Source organism: Carassius auratus, chromosome 19 (genome assembly GCF_003368295.1).
Source record: "Carassius auratus strain Wakin chromosome 19, ASM336829v1, whole genome shotgun sequence".
NCBI classification, from domain to species: Eukaryota; Metazoa; Chordata; class Actinopteri; order Cypriniformes; family Cyprinidae; genus Carassius; species Carassius auratus.
Window position 1 is genome coordinate 12948891 of NC_039261.1, and position 17443 is coordinate 12966333.

General features: G+C 35.5%; 2 protein-coding genes across 2 annotated transcripts; one reads left to right on the forward strand and one right to left on the reverse strand.

Moving 5' to 3' along the window:
* The first annotated feature begins 900 nt into the window (after positions 1-900).
* laptm4b (lysosomal protein transmembrane 4 beta) lies at positions 901-11482 on the forward strand. The gene is made up of 7 exons (XM_026288982.1): positions 901-1192; positions 2372-2489; positions 3953-4026; positions 4297-4419; positions 4501-4599; positions 5412-5507; positions 8653-11482. The coding sequence occupies exons 1-7, from the start codon at positions 1100-1102 to the stop codon at positions 8725-8727; spliced, it is 678 nt and encodes a 225-aa protein (XP_026144767.1). The 5' UTR covers positions 901-1099; the 3' UTR covers positions 8728-11482.
* Positions 11483-12949: 1467 nt separating this feature from the next.
* rpl30 (ribosomal protein L30) lies at positions 12950-15861 on the reverse strand. The gene is made up of 5 exons (XM_026288983.1): positions 15759-15861; positions 15596-15644; positions 14751-14896; positions 14481-14611; positions 12950-13053 (listed from the first exon to the last, which is right to left on the reverse strand). The coding sequence occupies exons 2-5, from the start codon at positions 15614-15616 to the stop codon at positions 12998-13000; spliced, it is 354 nt and encodes a 117-aa protein (XP_026144768.1). The 5' UTR covers positions 15617-15644; positions 15759-15861; the 3' UTR covers positions 12950-12997.
* Positions 15862-17443: the final 1582 nt, after the last annotated feature.

The window sequence follows — 17443 nt, forward strand, 5'->3', positions numbered from 1 at the left end:
CTAAAACACAAATACAAAAAAAAACAGAACTAATAATAATAAATCAAAAACCCTGAGGACAAAAATATTTAAATATATTTCTGAGTTGTGAAAGTTCCAGTTCCAGGTGAACCTGAGAACATTGCACTCTTTGTACAGCCACCATGTTGTTACACTAACTTCCATCGGTTGAGACTCTCTGAGAGCTGAGAGCTTTAAATCCACTGATGCAGTGAAGGAGCTGCCGCCCACAGAGGCTTAGCACACACACACAGTCTCATTGGCATGGCCCATCTGCTCACCTCCTGTGTCACGTAGAGCCCTGTCCTCATCAACACTGGATCCTTCATATAATCTCACTGGAGCAGATTATGTACACTTTTGTAACCAAGGGAAGATAAATCTGAAGACATCTTTGCTCCAGTGTTTTTCATAACTCCTGTCACCATGGACAGTTTAGTCACTGTAAAAGATTTAAATAGACGTACGATTTAAAAAAAAATCGTAGAGATATTTATAAAATATCAGTTGTTTTTCCTTCACAGCCGTGTCTAGTTTAAGCAAAGAGGCCAGCAGTTTTTGTCATCGTTTCATTTTGTAACATTTATAATATATTCATATTATATTCTTCAGGCTGGGCTAGTTTATTTTTTAATTCTATACGTTTTTTTTATGTTTTAATTGTTATTTATAATTGTGTTTTATTTACAATATTTGTATTTTTAGAGTTTCATTCTTTTTTATTAAATTTTTTTTTTTTTTTTTTGAGTTTTGCTGATAAACTCAGGTTCCATTGTGACAAATTGCCCCATGTTGAATGACAACATTGTTGTTGTCAACTGTATCAAAAATAAATCCTAATTTGGACTCCCCTGCGTCTGACGTCACGTCAAATCCCCCTCCGGTCACGTGGTGCGGAGATGAGCTGGATTAATGCAGCGGTGGGAACGAACGGGACGCTAACGGGAAACGGAAACGACTCAGGATTTAACGGCAACCGAATGCTGCGACGGTGAGCTGTAGCCCTGAAAAAAACATCGATTTAAATAAAAAACAACAACAATTGCTTCGAGCTAGAAGGCCATACATGAACTAGATCGTGCTGTTTTTGGACGTGAAGATGATTTCTCCGTGGGACAGATGGTACTCGACCAGCTGCTGTCTGTGCTGTCATGTACGGACGGGCACCATTATCCTGGGCATCTGGTATATGGTGAGTCAATACAACTCTTACATTTAATAACACACGTATTTATAGCCCTTCTGTTTATTTTTATATCCAACAAAAACTATTTGGAACATGATCTTTATTAGTAAATAATAATTACACTAGTAGAATTCTAAATTAATTCATTTACAATACAATACATCTTTATTGTATTGTATTAAATTTGTCTTTGACAATTAAAAATGAATAAAAATAGTGGTTTATTTTTAAATCTTGTGTGTGTTTTTTTAAAACATCCGTTTGATGTTTAAAATTCTGCACACATCTTTATAATGTCCAATAATATTGTTTAGGCTATTGTGGTAATGCCACAGAGCAACACTGCTGCCAGAATCTGAAAACAGAATTAAAAAGAAAACCAGAGAAGCCTTAAATAATTGAACAACCAAACAATATCGTATTTACTCCCACGATGTCCTACTTCCACCTAGTCTTAATCTGAAAGTTGAGGCTTGTTTTAGACACCAGAGCCCTTTTATGTGATAATGAAATAAATAAATAAATCCTTGATCTTATCATTCTTCTCTGTCAGAATGCTGAAACATAGGAGATGCAAATGCACAGATTATTCTGGTCCCGTCCAGTTTCTTCTGCACTGCAAGGAACAGCAGAATTCATTAACCTAAAAACAACCGTGATGCTTACTGACACAGACAGGAAAATGCTGTCACAGACAAAACATTATCAGAGACACTGAATGAGGATAAATGCAGTGTGTGTGTCACAGATTCATTTAATTTATGATTTGTCAGTTGTGCAGAGCTAACATTAGACTATGGTTCATGGGACTTATTTTGTTTGGTCTGGGAAGTCTAACAGCAATGTCAAACATTTCAGCAGGTCTAGAATAATATGTACAATTATGTATAATATATACAATTTATATATATGTGTGTATATATACACACACACACACACACACACACATATCATTAATAAATGAATTAATTAATTTAAACATGTATTATGAAAGTGAATGCAAATACTTTATATTGTGTGTTTATGCTTCACACAAGATACTGCAGGTATTATAACTTAATAACAAACTGAGCAGTACACTAATCTAAAAAGTTTATTGCAAAATGTAATTTACACCATAAATAGACAATGACGTTTTCATCTTATTCTGTTAAAAATAATTAGTTGTATAATAATATTTTTCAGCTGATCAATGCAGTGGTTTTGTTGATCCTGTTGTCGGCTCTCAATGACCCGGTCCAGTACCACTACCACCTCACCAGCTCTGACCTCGGCACGGATCTGGATGTCATGGACGATGCAAGTACGTCTGAGTCATTTAATCCCCTATGGCTATTAAATTTCAGTATGAGCAAACAAGTCTTCATCCACTTTTTAAGTTTCAAAGACTGCTATCGTGTTTCACTGCTGTCTGTGCGGCTATAGATTCTGGCTCTGGTGACTTTGATTAAAACCGGCTCTCATCAGCAGGACTCAAACTATGATTCCTTGTAATTACTCTGGACAGCTTTGCATCTGTTATATGAAGCCTGTTTTGTAACAGGCGCTGAAGTAGACAGAGTGTACGGTGGAGTGTCCTTTAACATTTGAGCTCCATTTCAAAGAGCAGCACCACTGAACTCAATGTACTTTCAGTGTCAGAGATTAGTAAAACCCTGTAATATTAGCCATTAGGTTAACTCAATCTGCAATAGTAATTCAGGATGTTAATGTTAATATTATATACTCTAAAAAGATGGAAAATTATAAACTAAGGCCAGAGTTTATAAGGAGTTAGAGCAGATATTTCACTTGTTTTGCTCCACTATGTGCTTACTAGGCTATAAAGCTTTTTGTTGTTTATTTCTCAAGAATATGAGATATGCCTGTGTTTTGGAGAGAATGCGAGTCTGGTTTTGGAAACACAGCACTATATATATAGCAGGTCAGGTAACTAGTTCATGGTGCCTGTAATGTTTGTGAGAGCTAGGCCGAGCTACTAAAATGTTAACTTAGGCGGACAATGTTACTGGCTCGTATGTCAGTCTCTAGCTTTTTCTGATGAATTAGTAAGGTGGTCCATGAATGAATCATTCAGAAATGTACACAGATATATTTTCATAGAAATTTCAATGCAAAATAATTTATCACATGTGACGGATATATTGCAATACTTTTTTTTTTTTTAAGAAATTTTACGGCATAATGACAATTCTAGATATCTATAAATAGATATATTTCACTGCATTTTCAAAGAAACTTCAATGCTTAACAAGAAAATTTATTACATTTTAGACAGATATATTTTCCACTTTGATGATATTTCTGGCTATTGACACTAATGTTCGGATCTGTTTGAATTCTGATCGACAGTCTTAATGTGATCCATTTCTATTAAATTCCTCATTCAGGTCGATATGATTTGGATCTTATTCGATTTATCCGGCCCAGTCTACATTTCAGTTATTGCAGTTAATTTGTAGAAATATAGCCTACAAGAAATTCTCTATGAACTTTACAAGGAGAATAGTTGATTTTGCATTATTAAAACAGTTGATGTTAAAAATAAAAACATTCATCCCAAGCATTATTTGAGTTTTTGTAGTGAGCTCAGCAGAATCCCGACTCGAAGTGAATGCCAGACAAAATTACATTTAGTGAAATTCTTGTCATATTACAAGAGAAATCATGATATTTAGATGTTTAGACCCAATCCTAGATGGTACATTTTGGTTGTTAGTCTCAATATTGCTTGTGAAGATCTGATGTTGTGTATTTCCTTTACAGACATGTGTATCGCTGCTGCAATTTCATTGCTGATGATTTTGATTTGTGGGATGGCGACATACGGTGCATATAAGGTTTGAAACTTGCTTATTATTAAATGGACTATTCACCTTAAAATGAAAGTTCTGCCATAATTTACTCAGCATCATGTTGTTTCAAACCCATGAGACTGGCTTTCTTGCATTGAACTTAAACAGCAGGGTGAGTTAATATAACAGAACTTCCATTGGTGATTGAAAGATGATTGAAGATCATCAAATAATACTCCGCTAAATCAATCAAATTAAATGCTTAATTCATAATTTTGTGCTCCGTAGTGAAATGATTTCTTTCTTTTCTTTCAGCAACATGCTGCATGGATCATTCCTTTCTTCTGCTACCAGATCTTTGACTTTGCTCTTAATACACTGGTAGCAATAAGTGTTATTGTCTACCCCAACACCATACAGGACTATCTTCAGCAGTTGGTACGTGTCTGATCTGACTCTTAAAATGACTTGCTGAGCATCATTGTGTTATTGATTCCATGTGTCTTTATGTTTTAACAGCCTGGGACCTTTCCATACAAAGAGGACTTGATGTCCACAAACAACATGTGCCTAGTATTAGCAGTGCTCCTCTTTGTTGGATGCATCTTAGCCTTTAAGGTAAAGAGAAACAACTGTACTGCTTTCCCTTTATTGTGACGTGCTAGATCATGTTTTGTTCACTATAGCTAGATGTGATGCACAGTAGCCTGCAGGGTGACTGCTTTAGACAAACACTGTGTCGTCCTTCTAGAAGCCTGACTCTTCCAGTAGACTTCAGATGTGATACAAATCGCTTTATGAAAGCCTGCACGCATTAGAGAGAGGCAGATTACTCTGCTGGGATAAACACAGTGTGCTAAAATTAACCTCGTGCTGTTGTATGCATGACAGTCTACTAGGCTGTTTGTTGCATTGTGATATGTCTAAATCACCTCTGAGAATGAACGTCATCATTGATTTTAGTGGCAAATGTGTTGAAAAAAAAAACATTTAGACTGAACATTTTACTAAAGGTTTAATTTCTTGAACAGTAAAAGCCAATTTTTGGCTGATAGTTTTAAGATTTGTCAGCATTGTATTAATTTTTCTTTTTTTTTTGGGGTGAACTAGTTCTTTGATGTAAAAAGATGGTCATTATTAAAAATGAAGAATAAAAAAGAAAGGTGACCAGTTATAGCACAACCTTAGCTCATACTGTCATTTTGTGTATTAAAAAACAAACAAATTGATTTTAAAAGAAAAAAAAATGACGTTTATGTTATTTGTCCCATATGCTCTTGTTATAATTTCTTACCCGCTGGAAACTAAATAGTGTAGACAAGGCACTGTATCTGTGGCTCATTATTTTTTATTGCTTAAGCCATATGTACATGATTTATGATGGTGTTTTATTTAGCATCAGCGGCTGTTCTTTCTCTTTTTCTCTTTAGGCTTACCTTATTGCCTGTGTGTGGAACTGCTACAGATACGTCAGTGGAAGAAGCACTACAGAGGTCCTGGTTTATGTCACCACGAATGACACTACAGTAAGTCAGAGGTTTACATGAACCTAAACTGTTTAACGGAGTCTTGTATCTTTACACTCATATTTGCAAATGTCTCCATAATAACACACAAAGACTATTTCGACTAAATTCTGTTCTTTTGAGGCTTCTATTCATCACTAATCCTGGAAAAATGTATCATAGTTTCAAGATAAATATTGTTTACATACTGTACTGTATTCAGCAGATATAAAAATAAAAGCTGTTGTGAAGTTGCTAAAAATTCAGGTTTGCCAACACAGGAAGAAATAACTATTTTCTATTTTACATTGTAATAATATTACACTAGTTTATACTGTATTATTGATTAAATAAATTCAAACTTATTTTAAGAACAGAGAAATGTTTGAATGGGGGTAGTGTAATTATGGATAATAATCATTAGGAGATTGATTTTGATTCTATTTAATAAACCCAGGTCCTTACTTACATTTAAGGAGGCAACAAACACAAGATACAACCTTTATTATACCATATACCATATTTTATAAACAAAATACCTAATTAAAAAATATATTATTTAGGTAACATTTAAATTACAAAAAATACATTACAAATTACATTAAAATTAAACATTGCTAAAATGCGAAATAATTACTTTCTGAATGTATATCTTTAACTTTTATTCGGATTTGGACAAAGTAATGAATCATGGTTCAGTAAGTGAAATGTGAATTGAATATGATTTGATTATCTAGGCTGATTCAGTGAGTTTGTGAGTCGTATCAATCGATTCACTGACAGTAACTGATCCACACAAGTCATTCTTTCCCAAATCAGGCTAAACTGGTCATGCTGTACATGTCAGCAAAATAATACAACTGTTTTAATACCATTAACCAAACAAAATATAACAAGAATCACCCATTTCGGTTCCCTGCCCAACATGTAGTTCAGTCATAAAAACACATAGAGTCTATCTCTGCACAGCTATAGGGGATGTTCGGACGTGCATCGCAGCAGGATCGTGATGACGCTCTCCTCGTGCCCTCTGTATGGTTGAGTCAGTGTTTATGGAGGGCATTAGAGAGGGCAGTGTGCTGTGTTCATCTACTTCCTCTAATCTCACTGCTGTCTGCCATAAGTAATCCTGTCTTACTGCATCTGTCTGTCTGTCTGTCCTGCTGCTCTGTTGACCCTCCAGTCACTGACAACTCACATGCATGAAGAGTTACATTTAATGCATTTGACAGATGCTTTTATCTAAAGTGACATAGAGGAATGCATTTTATTTGTATGTTTATAATTATTAAAAAAAAAGTTTTTTATGGGTGGGTGATTTGACTAAATCGTTCCACAGCTGAATTCCACAGATGGACAGCCAGTATAATGAGTGGTCAGATGCTTTAAAAAGAGACAGAAAGAACTGAAATAAAAGGCCATTGAGAAGCATGGAGCTTTTTCACCATTCAGCTGCAGGCAGTTACATAACTGTCCACACTTGTTTGGTTCATTTGAAATCCCCATTCCAGCCATCCTGACAAGGAGAAAATGTGATCCCCTCGGGGCATTCATGACCATATTACTAATTAGCTCACCTTTTCATAATAATTGAGAAAGTTTTGGGCTGGTTTTTCTGTATAGGGAGAATGAACTTCCCTCTGTGGAAACACAGATAGCATTTCAAGGACCCTCTGACACAGACTTGCTTAAAAATGCTTTAGTTTTATGTCTGACATGGCCTTGGTTTACAGGTGGCTAGCAAAGCAACACAAATTAAATTTTTAAAATGTATTTTTTACAGATAGAGACAGTAAGGCACAGACAGGATTCAAACCTGCATCCTCTAAAGCACCATCGATCAATGGCTATTTTCAAAACATACTTCCATGCTACACTTATTATATCTTTAGTATGCATTATGTATAAAACTTAATGTAAACTATGTAGACATTTGAATAAATAAATAAAAACGATAAAAGCAAAGCAAAAATGTAACAAACTTAACTTAGGATGAAAACGTAAAATCTCTAAATAATAAATCTTATTCAAAATAGTAACAAAAACAATGCTAGTATATCCAAGATATCAAATATGTACACTATGTAAAGAAATACCAAGATGTATAGTGTACAATGTACAGAAAAAAAATGATCTTGTGACGACGAATTAAGAATTTGTTTACATAATTTTTTAATTCCTGGCCGTGTTTTATAAATTAGGCCCAATGTTTTGGTTCAGGGCCAGTTTGTACAAATTTTTTCCCCTCATTTTAGTTATATCGTAGCCATTTTTGTAATAATTTGTTTAATTAGGTAAATCATAATTTAAAGGGTTAGTTCACCCAAAATTTTTAATTCTTTCAGTAATTACTGACCCCCATGTTGTTCCAAACCCGTAAGACCTGAGTTCATCGTCAGAAAACAAATTAAGATATTTTGGATGAAATCCGAGAGCTTTTTGATCCTGTATAGACAGCCATGCAACTGACACGTTCAAGGCCTAGAAAGATAGCAAATTCATTGTTAAAAGAATCCATGTGACAAAGTATTCAACATTAATTTTATAAAGCTACGAGAATACTTTTTGTGTGCAAAGAAAACAAAAATACCAACTGAGGAATTAACTAAGTTGTGGAAAATGAATTCTCAGTTTGTAGCCATTATTCCTTTTTGTTCCACTGTGACATTGTTTATTTCTCTCCAATGTTCATGTGGGGGGCTCTCTATATGGATAACCTGCTGCATTTGCCAAAATGTGCAGAAGCTGACTAGAGTAATGTATCCCACAATGCAGTGCTCTCAACTTGACCAATAATCTCCAGTGTGATGAATGAACCAGAATTGATATTAGACATATTAGATTTCTTTAAACTCTATCATTCACAAAATTGTGTAGAAATGTCAAAAGCATTCTAAGTAACAGTTTATTTTATACAGAAATATAGCCCCCCATTTAGAACTTTTTGCATAACGTGTTCTGTTTCATTCCAGTTTGAAATCTAATTGACAGATTATACTACAGTTAAATTTATATACTATAAGCTAATATTAATGACAACCAGTGTATGCTAATGATTTTTTTATTATTTGTGTCTTGATTAAATTAAGAATATAGTGTACAGCATAAAAGGGGAACATATTGAATACGTAAAGCATTTACTATTATGTTACTGTCTTATTTTCAGGTACTACTTCCACCCTATGAGGAGGTCGTCACCATGCCACCGAAGGACCCCCCTCCTCAGTATGTTTCAGCTTGAGAATCACACCACTCTCTTTCAAACGCTCCTTCCAAACCTTCCCCAAAGAAACACTCTCCGTCACAATAGTCCATTCCGTGGCCCCGGTCTCCTGTTTGTCGCTGTGTGACGCAAGTCTCCTCTCTGGAGGCAGCAGTATGACTTTGAGCAGCCCTTCCCTCGACGAGGCTGCCCAGCTGTCCACAACCCAATCCTGTGTATCAGCTCCAATCTGATTTGCACTTTCTGCGATTATGTGCGGCAATGGCATTTTTAATACTGTGAACTACTCAGTAGTGTTGTTGTCTACTGATATACCTGAGATTTGAATCCGGCGTGCATGATAAACACGGGAGTTACGTAAGAGCACTTTTAAAAAATTGGAATTACCTAGAAATATACTGAATGTAAGAAGCCGGCATTTACACTTTAATTTCGTTGTACTAAACGAAATAAAAAGAATATAACTCAGACTATAACTAAATTAGTTATAAAAAATAAATTAAAATAAAGTGAGCTATTCTACACCATTTTATCTAACAAAATGACATTTTTGTAAGTCTTCCTTTATACACAATGTCCCAAAACATTATGCAATCACTGATTAATATTCTCTTTCAATCAATCAAATGCTAATGCTAATCGTTAGTTTTAGATGGTTTAGATGTCGCAAAGACTGAACGATCCTGTGAACCATTATAAAGCTGAATACACTTAATACTGAAACATTTGAAAGATTCATGCATCATGGGAGATCTGATTTTAAATTAAAGGACTTTTCACTTGTTTACTTAATAAAATAAAATAAAAAAGCAAAAATTTGGCTTAAGGTACTATCACATTTACCATTGTTTTACTAGGAATCCATGCGATTAAGAATTTAATTTGGTGGTGACGGATTTTACAACATTAAATCTTGCACGCAAATTCTCCACATTGACGAACAAAAGCTGCTTGGTTTGAAAATTGACTAGCCGTGCTTCAGACATCACTACGCTATTGACAATACACAATGGACCTTTTTTGTCTCAACATTTTTCTAAAGTTTTGGTAAACGCATCTTTAAAGATGAGGAACTTAGAATGGAAGTGAAATGGACCAGTCTGTTAAAATTACACGGTGTGTCAACATGATTTTAGTGTAAAAATAAATCACAAGCTTTTTCTGTTACATTATATCCCATTTTACAATTTAACCCCTAAATTGAGTATTAAAATAGATTTGTGGGATAGTTGCCAAAGATGGAAATCTTGTCATTAACTATTGAGTTAATTTGCCCAGAAAGGTAGTAAGGACACCATTAAAATAGTCCATGTTACATCACTGGTTCAGCCATAATTTTACGAAGCTACGAGAATACTTATGTGGTACTCCCATGAATGCATGTCGAAGTCTGATGCGGAAGAGACGAGATTGTTGAATAAAGTCGTTAATTTTATTTTTTGTTTTCTTTGCACACAGAAAGTATTCTCATAGCTTCGTTAAATTGAGGTTGAACCCCTAATGTCACCTGGATTATTTTAACAATGTCCTTACTACCTATTTGGGTCTTGAATGCTTCAGTTGCATTGCTGTCTATGCAGAGTCGGAAACCTCTCGTATTTCATCAAAATGATCTTAATTTGTGTTTCGAAGATGAACAAAGGTTTTAAGGGGTTGGAACGACTTTATCAATTAATAAATCCATCCATTTTTAAATCCATTTTCGGTTAAACTAACCCTTTGAACAGCTTCACAGCTCAAATAATACACAGACTTTAAGAAAAAATATTTAAAGTAAGTGCGTTTATGAAACTAGAAGCTTCACATCTAAAATCCTTTAAAAAAATTCACTTCCATTGTAGGTGCCTAACCTACCCTAATTTTTGCTTCTTTTTATTTTTAAAGAATACAAGGGACAAGATTTTGTGGTAATTGGCATTATGCCACAAATGCTTTCGACTTATCTTGACCTTCATTGAACCAGACAGTGCTCAGTGAATAAATGGGAATTATGGGTGTTAGGAAATCATTTCTGTCATTTTGTGAAGTTACACGCACCTGTTTAGAGATCTAGTGTACATTTTCTGTCATTATCACTAGGTTACCATCTGTGGCTGCAGACTGCAATGTTTTTGCACAATATTATTCATTCATGTTATTGTCTGTGATGAATGGTGTGTTAATCAGTAATTGTGACAGATGCAAAGTAAACGATGTGACCCCGACAGTAGATTAGCTTGTAGCCGAGTTAAGATGGCATGACATCTCCCCCAGTCACCTTCTAGCTCAGAGTAGCTTCTGTTATTGGGAACATTTGTAATTTTATATACAGTGGCTATGCAAGGGTATTTTATAACAAGTTTCCATAGCTGAAGATGACTATATACTTACATTTATTCATCATAGTACATTAGATATAGAAGAAAATATGAAAGTAGATTTATAGATTTAGGAATTTTCTTTCAACGTCCTGTGCGTAGACTTTCATCTTCAGTTAAGCTTCTCCGAAATAGCTTCATATAAACAGTTTTATCATAAAAAACAATTACGCTGTGTATTTGGAATATTAATTTTTGCTATTGTGACCTGTAATTTCTATTATAATATTCTCACAATATTTCTCATAAAAATGAAGTAATTATCAATGGATATCACAAAATGAATTCTCAGAAACCCAGAACAATGTCTTGTCAGTAGGTAGAATGTTTGTTTTTGTCTCGTTACACATTCTGTACTGGGTTGATAATGGCTTATGTCTTATTTCTAAACAATAAAATATTCCAGTAATGCTTCATTATGGCTGTCTTTTGCCTGATGTCTGTGGAAGCCCAGGGAGACCTGGGATAGTTTAAAGTGGAGTGACTTCACAATTAAAGTGTGGCATTATCTTTGCTTGACCAGAGGAGACGGATTCACCTACTTTCAGTCGTGCCTCAGCAGAACTGTGTCAGGGTTTTTACCAATTACTTTAGTTACAAGAAACTGAAATATAGATGCACTTCATCCACTGACCTACTTTTGATGTTCAAAGGATGCTGTCCAGTGATGCATTAGTATATGAAACACAGCCCGAGGTTCTTACTGAAGCACAGTTGCAATCTCACGCTCATCACTCCAGTTCCCTATTCATCCTTTCATTTTGCAAGCTCACTGAACACGCTCAGTTGAGGCTGATTATATTTATCTGTGTGGGTACTTAAGAATTAGACTTCAAAACCGACTACACGTGACTGAGGAAACTAGGGCAATCACGTCAGTGAAGAGAGTGTTTGATGTTTTCTCTGCTCAAGCACTTTAGGCATGTCAGATTTTTACTTTGTGCTGAAAATCCTTAGGAGGGAAAAAAAGTATGTAAATGCAGAAGCATGTTTCTAATGCCTCAGCCTTATCTCAAAGGCTGCATTAAATCACTAGGGAGTATGTGAACCGTTTTGATATAAGGTTTGTGAATGCATTTTACAATTCAAAAAAAAAAAAAAGAGTCTCATTTTGCATGTTTACAGTATTAATGTGCCTGGTTTACACAAACTATGTATTGCTGACACTGGCACATTGCCAATGCAATGACATCATCAATTTTAATTCAGATAACCGTGGAGGTGAGCAATTCGAATATCTCGTTAAATATTTTATCCGCAAACCTGTAAAAGAAGTCAACCTCTTCTAAATTTATTAAATAGATTACATATGTTTAAACAAGCATATGCCTTTTAAAACGAGGAAAAACTACATGTGCAAAATATAATTGGTAGCAATTTAAAATCAAGTTATTCAGTACATTTTACAATTAAATCTAATGGATGACCAATTTATAAAGATTTCGCGCTGGGCTACAGAATTTTTCAAACCAAAAGATAACATTGAATTCTACTTGTAATTCACCCTGTACGGATAAAAACGTTTTAACTGCAAAACTAAGGGGAAAAAAAGCATTACATATTATACCCTCTAGTGGCAAAATTGTAGTGCATATTGAAGTTGTGAAAGTGTGGCTTTATATCCATCCTATTGCTGTGGCTCAAGTTGAATTCACAGCACACATAATAATTTTCATTAATATAGAGAAAATATTGCACTCCGTTCATGCTTTTAAGAAACTGAGAAAAATAAACATTTTCCATGACCAAATCAAGGATTCTGGAAAGATATGTCATGTGTGTGTGTTGGGGGGGGGGGGGGGGGGGGGGGTTTCATGCCTTTTATACATTAGACGATAATTCGGAACAAAATCGGAGAGGAAAATTAACCAAAAACCACAGAGGACCGTTTCAACCAATTTTATTTCTAATAAGATCTGATGGAAATGGCTCTACTTCTCCCCCTGCTGCTGCTGGTCTGGCATGCTTCTGATGATGTCAGAATCGCCTATCAACGCAAGAGAAAGGCATTAATGACAATAAATTTTACCTGGACACAATGTTACAACATTAATACTGAAAACGCAAAGGACAGTCGGACAATGTCGAAGATATATATATAATCTACTAAACCAGTTAAAAAGTACAGTTAAAATGCATCAAAAGTTTTTGCACCGGTTGACCGGCCATAAACCGGACGTTTTTTTTTCTTTTTTTAGCCAATTTTTCCAGAAGTGCGCCCGCGTGCACAGACTAAATTCTAATTATTTGCAATCATGTCAGTTTTTATGGAAGTATTTAGAAATTTGTGCGCAGGATATGGGCAACCGTTCAGTGCTGGAAGTGCAGAGCTACATGTCTGAGGCACAGATAACAGGAAGCGATCAGGAGCTGGCGTACTGCCACACTGCACGAGCGTACTGTACCTGTCCCTACACAAGCGGAGACAGTGAAGCGACGTTCAGCTCAACTTCTTGCGTGTTGGATGAGAAACTATATAGACTAAACTGTGACAAAACTGAATATTTTTTTTTTTTTTTTTTTTTTTTTTTAAGTAAAACTTACATACACGTTTGAGAAGCCAGAAGTAAACGTCAGTTCTGTATAGGATGATAATTAAATTTTACCTTAAAAATACATTAATTAGACTTAATTGGATTTAAAAATCACCTGCTGTAGCACACTGAAAAGTGTTTCATTCATCCAATTAGAAAATTTTAGGGTAATGATTCACATCTATATTTTTTAACTTGAGCAAATAGTTATTTTTCATTGGCTCAAGTACAAAAATATATATGTGAATCCAATTGGATGAAACACTTTTCACCTTTGTTTCATTCACACCAACATTACTTGATTTTAACATTTTGGAATAATTTATATAGCATAACCTACTTTTTTATTCTACCTGGTAATTTTTTTTTATTTAAAACCAAATTTAAAAACTAAAATACTGCATGCGGATTAAGAAACATCTTATTGAATGCGTGTTGTTTGGATAGTAGAACTATGCAGTTGTTGCCTTTAATTTCACATGGTTACAGTTAATCTTAAGGCCAGTGCTATGTAGTTTCAATCCAATTCAAAAACAAAAGCTAAATGCTGATGTTTTTACCATCTATGGTTGTATTGAATGTAGGCTCCTTCCTGTGCAGTTACTGCCGTTAATTTCCGATGGTTACGGTTATTGTTTTCAATAACCAAAAGCCAGTTTGGCCTATTAAATATCAAATAAACATCTTGTTTATGCACACTTTCCTTCTTTGTTTGTTGCTTAAAAAAAAAAAAAAAAAAAAAAAAAATCGCTATCGGCCAGGTTGCTTCTAAAACAAATTAGTATCGGGCATGATAAATCATGATCGTGCATCCCTAAAAAGTTAAAGATGAAGTCACATCAGTTCTCCCACTGAAAGGAGCTGATGCATGAACACACACCGGGGTCAATGATGGCCAGTGTGCACACTCTGTAGTATTTGCCACAGGCTGTGCCGAGCTCAATGTTGTTTCCACTGTAATGATGGACTCCGGTTTTGGCCAACATGGCATAGTACTCAATCTCAGATTTCCTAGAAAAAAAAACAACAACAAAAAACCCCCACGATTCATTAAAATATCCTCAACTCTTACACAATTGTATCGACTAAAACACCACAGATTATATGCATAATGACAGTGGATTCGCGAAGCAGTTGTCAGAGCACGCACCTCAGAGCGGGACAGTTGTTGGCAAGGATCACCAGCTTGGCTTTTCCTTGGCGAATCATTTTCTGAGACTGCTTGTATCCGAGAACGTATTTCCCGCTCTTCATCACAAGCTGCAGTCTAGAGTTAATGGACTCCAGGGACTTTTTCTGTGAAGACAAAGATAAAACCATAAATACACTATAATACAGTGACTAACATCTCAAATATAGTTTACATCAGACTATTATCAGTAGTTGCTTTGAAAAGGGTGTGAATTCTGCATTAAAAAAAAAAGAGTCTAGCACATTAATATACACTTTTTACACAAATAAGCTACATTTCTAAAGCAATTCAAGTCACATCCCATTCACAGAGATCAATGAACTTATAAACAGTACACATAACATGACCATATCACGTCTGCTTCACAGACAACCACAATTCAATACTAAAGTTATAGTGTCTCGATGACATTTCATAAGTATTGCTCCCGTTCTACATTCACAACACATACAGACATAATTGAATTTATGTAATAAGCGTTTGTCTGATAAAGACACATTACATTTTGTTGAGACACGTATTAAATATATATTAATAATGATATACACACGATGCAAAACCTCTGTAACGTTACTGGAAAAAACATCCTGTCAAGCAGCTGCACTCATGAACTAGCTCACAATTAGCCCACCAACAGCCCGTCCCCGAATAGAGACAAACATTTACACCGTAATGTTGCACATTAACAATTCAACTGCGTAACTTTAATCTTATAAATCAAAAACTGTGGATGAAAACGTGTTGTTTTTTATAGTCAGGCCTGTAGCGGAGCTTCCACGTGATGTTCTCCGGCGAGCACTCACCGCTTTCTTTGCAGCCACCATTGTTCCTGATTAGTCCGATCTGGCCAACCTGAACACACAAGAGCGACAGATCAAGACCTACACTTTCAAAATTATGCGTTTGTATCCTTGACGAAAGTCTTAAAATAAGTATTTTAATAGTTTCCGACAGAGCTGTGCTCACCTCCTGATCACACCAAGATGGCCTCGTAGAGAAAGGGCTTCCCAGCGTGCACCGCTCGCGTAAACCTCAAGCGCCCGTCTCGCGAGAACTCGAAGCCTCGAGACCGCTGATCTCAGAACAAGCCCCCCTGTGACGCGTATTCAGAAAAGAATCATATTAGTTTAAACAGCTTTTCCATGTTTAGAAATCACACGTTTTTAATCATGTTACTAGAGTTTTCAGGAAATTTGAACCCTGGTTATAAAAAAGAAAAGAAAAAACAGTTGAGGGAGTAAATAAAAAAAAAATTCTTGATGAATTAGTTTATTTTAATGCTTCTTATTTTAACTTGAGGCTTCCTCCGACGTTTGCTGATAATCCTTAATGGGCCTCAAGCCCCCGGTTGAGAACCACTGCAACCCAGCAAACACAGAACGTTCCCCTGACGTTTTATTAGAACCAAATACTAACGTTAGGGAGACATTCTTTTCAGGTTATATTTTTTTTATATTTTTATTTTGTAACTATAAAAAAACGTTCCCAGAACATTGCAGGGTGGTTATTTTTAAAATAAACTAAGAATTACTTTTTTTAATCCCTTGGTTATTCTCTGGTTATTTTTAATAACCCTATAAAATGATCTTTCCAATGAAAACATCACGGATGTTAATGTGTAAGGCTTTCTCAAAAAAAAAAAAAAAAAAATCTAGGCCTATACCTGTCAAACATAATCATTTCTCATTATTACTATTTTGAACATATCCTATACAGACAAATAGTCAAAAAACTACAAAATTACAAGAACATCTGAAATGATCTTATATTTTTGTTTCTTTGTTTAGTAAAGTGGGAAAGCACCTCAGATATTTTCCCTCATTCACCCAAAGTCAATTAAACTAATTATCTAAAATGACACAAATAGTCAGAAAATATTCTGTATTTAATGAAGAAATCACTTCTTGGATGTTAATAAAGTACATGTTTGCATGGGTGTAGATTTAAATCCACACATACCTTGTTGGCACTGTCATGTGAGCGACATGTCAGCTGTGTTGTGTACTTTGTGAACTTGTTGGTTCCTCTCATGTGGCTCATGGCATAATAAAGTGTCCAAAATGGTTGCACACTTCAGAATCTCAGAAGCAGGTGATCCAACTTTTTTTTTTTTTTTTTTTTATGAATAGCACATGAAGCTAAGTTTGATTTGTGTGTTGTATTGGGAAGTCGTGTCCTAATGGTTAGAGGGTTGGACTCCCAATCGAAGGGTTGTGAGTTCTAGTCTCGGGCCGGACGGAATTGTGGGTGGGGGGAGTGCATGTACAGTTCTCTCTCCACCTTCAATACCACGACTTGGGTGCCCTTGAGCAAGGCATCGAACCCCCAACTGCTCCCCAGGCGCCGCAGCATAAATGGCTGCCCATTGCTCCAGGTGTGTGCTCACAGTGTGTGTGTGTGTGTGTGTGTGTGTGTGTTCACTGCTCTGTGTGTGTGCATTTCGGATGGGTTAAATGCAGAGCTCAAATTCTGGGTATGGGTCACCATACTTGGCTGAATGTCACTTCACTTTCAAAGTCAATCAAAATCATGACCTTATTGTAACACACAGACTCGGGAACAGTAGGTAAGTGATATCAAAGTTTATTTAAACAGGTATTTCATCAAGCAGGAAGTAATGCAGTATGAAGCATTCTGAAGATTATGGTAGC

Excerpts from the sequence above, each read along its gene's own strand:
- laptm4b (XM_026288982.1), top strand. The coding sequence starts at position 1,100 with ATGATTTCTCCGTGGGACAGATGGTACTCGACCAGCTGCTGTCTGTGC. Across the intron at positions 2,490-3,952 it reads GGATGTCATGGACGATGCAA|ACATGTGTATCGCTGCTGCA; the intron begins GTACGTCTGAGT and ends TTTCCTTTACAG. Across the intron at positions 4,027-4,296 it reads CGACATACGGTGCATATAAG|CAACATGCTGCATGGATCAT; the intron begins GTTTGAAACTTG and ends CTTTTCTTTCAG.
- rpl30 (XM_026288983.1), bottom strand. The coding sequence starts at position 15,616 with ATGGTGGCTGCAAAGAAAGCG. Across the intron at positions 14,897-15,595 it reads TGGTGGCTGCAAAGAAAGCG|AAAAAGTCCCTGGAGTCCAT; the intron begins GTGAGTGCTCGC and ends TTGTCTTCACAG. Across the intron at positions 14,612-14,750 it reads AACAACTGTCCCGCTCTGAG|GAAATCTGAGATTGAGTACT; the intron begins GTGCGTGCTCTG and ends TTTTTTTTCTAG.